Source organism: Mastomys coucha, unplaced genomic scaffold, assembly GCF_008632895.1.
Source record: "Mastomys coucha isolate ucsf_1 unplaced genomic scaffold, UCSF_Mcou_1 pScaffold20, whole genome shotgun sequence".
NCBI classification, from domain to species: domain Eukaryota; kingdom Metazoa; phylum Chordata; class Mammalia; order Rodentia; family Muridae; genus Mastomys; species Mastomys coucha.
The window spans coordinates 44,014,973-44,023,378 of NW_022196903.1; the positions used below are offsets into that span (position 1 = coordinate 44,014,973).

General features: G+C 42.2%; 1 protein-coding gene across 10 annotated transcripts in view; it reads right to left on the minus strand.

Annotated features, from left to right (window-relative positions):
• The window catches only part of Tra2a (transformer 2 alpha homolog), a 19,711-nt gene extending 12,608 nt beyond the window's left edge, over window positions 1–7,103 (minus strand). For 3 of the 10 annotated variants that reach the window (XM_031381840.1, XM_031381838.1, XM_031381833.1), the window contains exon 1: window positions 6,877–7,103. Coding sequence is in view for 5 of the 10 variants with exons in the window: in XM_031381831.1 (XP_031237691.1) it covers window positions 6,539–6,619; window positions 6,877–6,912 (117 nt within the window). In the remaining 5 variants the exon portion in view is untranslated. The other 7 variants (XM_031381831.1, XM_031381829.1, XM_031381830.1 and 4 more) reach the window with 5 other exon arrangements.
• Window positions 7,104–8,406: the final 1,303 nt, after the last annotated feature.

The following is an 8,406-nucleotide window of genomic DNA, read 5'->3' on the forward strand; positions in this document are numbered from 1 at the left end:
AAAAACAAAAAAAAAAAAAACAAAAAACAAAAAGGAAAGAAAAAGAAAGTTAGGCTAATAAAGCAAACATTTCCAGTCTCAAACCAAGTTGCTACTAGAAGTACCTCTAGAAAACAAACTATATTCAAAATTTCAAATAACTTCATTTGAGATCATACTTGTCAGATGCACTAGAATGTCAAAGTGGTCTCCATAAAGGCTCATGGATAACTCTAACACATGTCTATATATTCTCTAAGATTTGGAACAATTTTGAAAACTTTTATCATAAATGCCTTAGTAATTGTCAGTTAACCTCACAACTGTGGCATGAGTTTATATCTGTAAAATTTATAACCCTTTGGTAAAAATTTTAAATGATGCCCACAACCCTGCTAGCTTATGTGTTTTGATAAAATGCTACGTTCAAAAGCTGGTATAAAAATGATTTTAGGGCTGGGGGTGTAGCTCAGTTGTTTGAGAGGTTTCCTAACATACATGATGCCCAGGAGTCATTTTTCTCCTGCTTACCAACACCTCTGATGAAAGCAACAGGCTATAGACAGAAGTCTATGTGCAGCTTGCATTTCCTACTGGCCTTCCACCTTCCTAGTTAGTATTTAACAATAACCTCTTCCTCAATGTTTCCGTCACTATTTTTTCACTTGCACTTCAGCTCTACTTGTCCTCACTCAGCGTAGAAATATTTACCTTTTAAGATGTCTGAGCACCAACTGAAAATAACATTTTAAGTCAGCCAGGTTCAATGAAACTACTATGCTGATTATTCATGCCATTTTTATCTTGTCAAACTAAGTTATCAAACAGTTTGATTGAATTAATTATGTGCCACCATGCCTACCTCTTCTCATATAAATCTACAGTTATAGCTATACACTGTGAACAGTTACAGGCACAGCTTCCCCCCTCCCCAAAGCCTACCTTTTTCATTTAGCAAATTAGAACCCTTCAGTGAAGAAATCTTACTTTCCCCCTACTTTTTCTGGTAGTTCAGGCTATCTGGAACTCTCTGAGCTGGACCTACTGCAATTCTCCTACAGTGCAGATTATAGGTCTGAGTCAGCACAGCTGGCTAGCCATTAGCCCAACTTGGTATTCAATTCTTGTTCCTCTTATCCCTTTCAAGGGGGATTGACTGATTACAGGCAGGTTGATTAATTACAGGCCACAATGCTAACTTTACCCCTTTTCTGTAAATTTATTTACTTATTTACTGGGCGTGGCAGTTTGTGTGTCCCGGAAGTAAGCACGTGGAAGGAGCCTGTTCTCTTTCCACCATGTAGGTTGGAAGTACTGAAATCAGGCTGTCAGGGTTAGTGGCAAGTGCCTTTAATCACTAAACATTCTCAGACTTAAAAAGATTGACTTCCTTCTTTCATTTAGGTACCCCCTCTGTGTTACTCAGCTATTCTAAAAGTCACTATGTGGATCAGGCCTTTTCCTCTGGAGTGCTAGAATTAAAGGCATGCACCATCACACCCAGCTTCAAGCTCTTTTTTTTTTTTAAAGATTTATTTATTATTATAAATGAGTACACTGTAGCTGTCTTCAGACCACCAGAAGAGGGCATCAGATTTCATTATGGGTGGTTGTGGGCCACCATGTGGTTGCTGGGATTTGAACTCACGACCTTTGGAAGAGTAGTCAGTGCTCTCTTACCTGCTGAGCCATCTCACTAGCCCCAGCTTCAAGCTCTTATGTGCACATGTCTGCATTAGTGTATGTGGGTGCCTGCAGAGGCCAGAAATGAGTAATGGTTTCCTTGGAGCTGGAGTTACAGACAGCTGTGAGTTATCAGACATGGTGCTGGGAGCTCAATTCAGGTCCTCTGGAGACAGCAACCCTCTTAAAACCCAGCCATTTCTTTTGCTTCCACTCTACTCACACCCTTAAGCATATTAATTTAAGTGTTTGATGAGGCTTAGCTAAAGCATTATGACAAATCTCCTATTTCTAAATTTCACACAAACGTTCATTAAAATTTTGTGTTACATGCATTTATAAACACCACTTACATTCCAGTACTACAGAAGCTAGAAGAGGACACTGGTTCCTTTGGAAATTGGAGCTAAAGTCCTTGTGGGTTTTAATACCAGTGCAAGAAAAAAATCTGGGTCCTTTCAGCTGTGCCAACTCTCCGGTCCTCATAAAAAAAAAATCTTAAACCCAAAATAAATTTTTTTAAAAACAAGCCAGTAAATCAATTCCAGAGGAGTTAAGGAAACACCTCCCATCTCTCCTTTTTTAAAGACAAGGTCTCCCTTCTCATTTGTTTAGGTTTTCTGAACAGTGTTCTCTGTGTAGTCCTTAAACTAGCTTTGTAGACCAGGTCAGCCTTGAACTCAAAGATCTGCCTGTCTCTTCATCACAACACTGGGATTAAAAGTGTGCACCAACACCCGGCTCATAAATAATAAAATCCGCCTGCCTCTGCCTCCCAAGTGCTGGGATTAAAGGTGTGTGCCACCACTGCCTGACTATTTTTTATTTTATGTGTTTGTGTGTTTTGCCTGCATATGTTTCTGAGTACCCTATGCTCAGTGGTTAAGAGCACTAACTGCTCTTCTAGAGGTCCTGAGTTCAATTCCCAGCAACCACATGATGGTTCACAACAATCTGTAACGGGATCCAATGCACTCTTCTAGTGTGCCTGAAGACAGCTGCCCTGTACTCATAAATAAATCTTTAAACAGAGCCAGAATAAGAACCACAAGAGTTATGTCCATTCTTGTCAATTTCTACAAAGATCAAAACTTAACTTTGGATAAGTTTATAAAGCAGACAATTCATCATTTTTATTAAGGTAACAAACAGATGCCAGCACTCAGGAGGCAGAGGCAAATAGATCTCTGAGTTTGAGGTCAGCCAGTAGTAAACAGTAAGATACCGAGAGAAAAGAAAGTGAAACAGCCACCTTTCCCTCTTTCCCAGTTTCAAAAGAACACTGGGTGTGGTGGCCTCCGGCTATAAATTCCAGTATCTAGGAGAAGCAGAAACAAAAGGATCTTGAGTTAGGGCAAGCATGCATAAGCTTGAGCTTCAGTGAAATCCAGTTTCAAAACATCTTCCATACACTTTGCTAAAAACTAATATATGAATGAACGCACCAAGTAAGTTGTTTATGGACCTGTTTGGATTTTTATTGTTTTATTTTGGGGACAGGAACTTAATTACAACCTGGCTGATTTGGAATTCAAAGATCTGCCTGCCTCTGGCTTCCAAATGCTAGGAATTAATGATGTACCACAGAACACCCAGCACTGGATTTATTTTTTTTGGAATGGCACAATCAGTCTCCTGTATTCTTTGAAAGAGGTTTCTGTCATAAATAATTCAAGTTGCATTCTACTGCTCCTGTGCCAGTCCTTTTGATCATAGGTTTCCAAAAAGAAGAGCTCACAGGTAGCCCTTAGTGTGTGCTGGATTCAAGTCTGAATCCTTAAGCCTAGAATCCAAAACCCTTTGTTATCTTGGCTGCATATATATGTCACTATTTCAGCACTAATACACTCGATGACAGTATTTTTGTTTTTAAACCCAGATTTAAATCGGCAGTCACCCTCATCATAATGCAATAAAAGTTAAAAAAAAAAAAAAAAAAAAAAAAAAGGCAGTCACCTGCAATTAAGACTGCAAGTTCTTGGTAACTCACAACCATCTGACCATCTGCAACCCTAGTCCCAGAAGATGTGATTTCCTCTTCTGGCTTCCTTAGGCATTGCACATGTGTGGTACACAGATACAATGCAGGCAAAGCATCCATGCACATAAAGTAAAATAGACAATCTAATATGGCTTGAATAAATACTTTTAGCAAACTCTATTAATGGGTCAATACAGTTAAGTACAATGTGCTCTTCACAAACAAAAATCTAAACATATGCAGGATCATGTATATACAACTAACAGTAAATGGGGGCTTATGTGGTCTCCCAGGTCTGGGTTCATTCTTACTCTCTCTTCCCTTTTCCTTTTTATAATTTTTTAACCTTTATGTGTACTGATGTTTTTGCCTGCACCTATGTCAGTGTGAGTGATAGGTCCTGGAGTTACAGACAGCTGTGAACTGCCATGTGGGTGCTGGAAATCTAGCCCAAGTCCTCTGGAAGAACCATACAGTGTTCTTAACCACTAAGCTATCTTTCCAGCTCCCCTTTGTCTTGTTTTGTATTTTTTTTTTCCTATGTAGCCCTGGCTGTCCTGGAACTTGCCAGGCAGACCAGGCTAGCCTTGAACTCAGAAATCCACCTGCCTCTGATCTTCAAGTGCTTAGGTGTCCACCAGCAGCACCGCCTGGGTGGCTCTTCATTTCTAAAATGCTGACAGCACTCCAGCCCTTGCTATATTATCACAATCAATAAATAAAAATGCACCCAAAAAAGCTGAATTCTAAAATGTTATAAGCATATATATATTTTATCTTTAGTGTTTGTCCATTCTAGAAAGCCTCCTCCACCTAATTTTAAACACTTTTACTGAGACAGGATTAACATGCTCCCTGTTACACCTGAAGATAAAGTGCAATCATTTACTTTATGTATCAGATGCAATCTTCTCAATAAAATCCTACAGAAGGGGAAAAGAATTAGAAAACAAAACAAAAAACACCAACCTATATTAATAATCATTTTAAAATATGATAGGCTCAGCCTACTGACCTGTCAATGCCTCCCCCAATTTACCGTAATATGAAGAGTTTGAAGTCTAACTACCATGCAAATAACTTCAACAACTCATCATTCAAATAGCTTGTTTAGGATGTTGCCCTCAGACTTGTTTACAGGCAATGAAAAAGGGGGCAGAGCAATTATGGTCAACAAGAAAAAAAAAGCATACAACCCTCCACCAAAACGAAAGACCAACCCACCATATTTAAACACTGAGCTACAGCACTTGCCTGGCACACAAAAGGCATGGGTTCCACTCCCACAAAGCTCAACAAGAAAAATCAAGGTGAATCCCCCTAAAAGGCTCTAGCCTTCTAATTATTTATGTAATTACGTCTGTTCAATTACAATTTAAGAATACAAAACAAAAACTCTGTTGCATCTTAAAGAGCTGTAACTCTGAAGGTGCTGATGTAAACTGAACCACAGGTACTGCTGTAAAAAGTTTAAAAAAAAACTTTTTTTTTTAGTATTACAAATGGCAGAAGAGAGGGAACCAGAAAAGTTCTTATCTGTTAACTAGGTTGTTAATACCTAAATAAATTTTAACTGAAAAGTGGATAGGAATCTTAAATATTCTGGGGTGAGTAAGGTGGTAATTATCCACTGCTCCTTCCACAAAGGACAAATTAGAGAACCAGAGCAGCCGTCAAGGCTATCAGAGCAATACAGGTGCAAATCCCACAAACCGAACCAGGAACAACAACAAACCCTAAACCCAATCCTCTTTCCCTAATTACTTAAATAGTTTCACAAGTAATAAAACTACCTGCAAATATCTACTTCATGGTCTTAAAAAGTTGTTAGTAAAAACAAAAACAGTCCTAAATACAGTAAGCAAGTTCAACTATATTGTGTGCAAATTTCATTCAAATAATCCAATCAAAGTTAAACGACCTTGTCCTAGTGCATTAAATAAAAAATAAAAATCAAGAGCAAACCCTAAGTGACCGTATGACTTGACTGACAGAGTCCAGGTGTCTAAATCCTGAGCTTCCAAAAGGGACAAATTCTTTCCTTCAGCGCTTTTTTTTTTTTCACCCACCCCCTCCTCCACTAGAATACCAACGCAACAGCCAGACCTCGAGTACCATGGGACTTTTGTTCCCCCTTTTTTTCCTTCCATGGTTTTACCAGGACTCACTTCCATTAATTTCTAATACTAGGGTAACTTCGGAATAAAACTCAAAAACCAGTAACGTTCTAACATACTCAAGATGAGCATACTGTTTATTTTCACAAGACCTGAAATTTCAATGAAAGCCTTGAGCCCCTTCCTGGGGAATGAGTGAGAAAAAAACGGGCGAATGTCTGTAAATTTCAGGTAATCTTTTGAAAACTGAGGCAACAAATTTGTTCAGTTACGTAAGGTTTAAAGTAAGATGTCTTGGCAGTTTAGCCATAAAAACCTGTAAAGGAGGTCACAGGAAGGAAAGCTTTAGAAGTTGAGATATAAAGAACCCAACATCTAACTGTTAGAAAAACAGGCGTTACTGCATTTCCACATTCTTTTAGAAGCGAAAGGAAAGAGGACATTAAAGGGAAAAGGCTCTTGCGTAGTTTTCCCTTCCCAGCTCTCGTCTTAAGAACTCTTTAAGGGTCGCTGCGGTCGTTGGCTAACCACTTCACTGGGCTCGTCCCACCTTCAACCTCAAGGCTTTTTCGCCTTTAGAGACGCAACGCCGCCGGTTCCGACGGAGACGCGGCCGCTCACTGCAACAGAGAGCCAAGGAGACACAGGCCCCAGCTAGTCCCGCGCCAACGATTTCCCCGCCCGGATAACAGCCCCGCGCACTGCCGACCCCGAGACCCCGCTGCGATGGCCGGAGGGGGTGGGGGTGGCCCGAGATGCCACCGCAGGAAGCACCTACCACTATCCGGCCGGAGGGAGCGCCCCGCCGCCTCCTGCCCCACCGCGCCGGGGACCCGCACCTCGGAGCAGAGATGGGAAGCTGAGAGGAAAGGGAGCGACAGGAGAGGATAGGACCAGGCCAGGTACCAGTCAGCCGCCAGAAAGGAGTGCTGCGGGCTAGCGGGGCATCTGGGCAGGCAGGGGGACCCCGAAGCCATCTTGGGACGTGACGCGCTCGCGGTGGCCCTCAAGGCTGCTCCTGCGGGCCCCGCAACCTCGCCCGACCGACCGCGCTCGTCCCCGAGCCCCGGAGCATCGGGCCGCCGCCGAAGACGGCTCCCGCGGCTTTGTACTCACTCTGCCCTCGAAGTTGTTCTCCTCTACATCACTCATGTCGGCCAGGCGCTCCCGAGAACTAAATAAGAGAATATGTCTCGGCTCGAGGGCCGACGGCCTAGTCACCGCGCTGTTTGGACTGTGGGGAGGAAGAAGGCGACGGCTACAACGGCCGGTGCGTTCCACTCCCACTAGCTCGCACGTTCAGGCAAAATGGCGCCGGTACCGCCAGAAACCTCCTGGTGTCCCCGGCGCCTGACGTCAGGGGGTGGATCCGCGATGACGTCACGAGCCCCGCCTCCGCCCCGGGAGGCTTTGTGTGCGCCCGGCCTAGCGCGGGAGATTGGTGGGTTTCAAGAGCCTGCTGTTTGGCATTCCTTTGGGTTGTCCTCCGGGTGCTGGAATTAAAGGCAGGCGTGTGTCATCGCCTGGCTTTGCCTGTGGAGTTTTGATTTTGAGAGGTTTTTGTTGTTGTTCTTTCTAAGTATGGAATTCAGGTCTTTCTTGCATAGCAAAACAAACAAAAACAAACCAACCAAAAAAACTAACAACAACCAAACAAAACCACTTTTCCAGCTGAGCTTTCTTCATCCCCAACATTTGCCCTTTTAAACGTTGAAATAGCAATATATGTACAGATGGGGTTATACTGAAAAGCCATGAGTTCTTTTGCTCTTCTCTGCTTCCAACCTCAAGACAGGGTTTCTGTGTAGCCCTGGCTGTCCTGAAACTCCCTCTGTAGACCAGGCTGGCCTAGAACTCACAGAAATCTGCCTGCCTCTGCTTCCCAAGAGTTCTGGGAATAAAGGCATGAGCTCCCACCACAGCAAGAGGCATTTTAATTGAAGTTCCCTCCTCTCAGATGACTTTATCTGTGCCAAGTTGACAGAAAATTATCCAGCACACCTAACATGTACTAGGCCCTGGGTTTAGTCCTCAATGCTGTAAAACATGTAAATAAATAAAAATAAATTGGGGAAATACATTGTTTGGCAACATTAGTACCCATACTTCTTGCCCTAGAAAAATAAGAAACACCAACACAAATAATGAATTCACAAAGACCTGAAATACGTGTAATTTGTTGGGTGTGGTGATCTGTGCCTGTGATCCCACCACTTAGGAGTCTAGAAGGAAGGATTATTGGGAGTTCCAGGCCAACCTGGGATATAAAAAGAGAACCTATCAGAAATTTCAGAGAGCTGGTTATTAAACTCTTAATGGTTTGCACTCAGCCACAACAGGAAGATTTATGTTGTGAATATCAGCAAATGTTACAAATCAATTTTCTTCTTCTTTCTTTCAGAGAGCTCACTGCTAAATACTTACCCTTCTATTCATGTAATATCATGTACATTAAGATATAGTGTTAATTTGCAAGTACATTTAAAACTGCACATTCCTGATTTACTATAGTATATTTCTAATTTACCACCCCTCCCTCCCAGCATTGTGGATTTTATTCTTGTTTTGAGATGGAGTCTCTCTGTGCAGTCCAGGATGGCGTTGGATGCATGACCATTCCTGCATCATTCTCTCATGTGCTTGGGT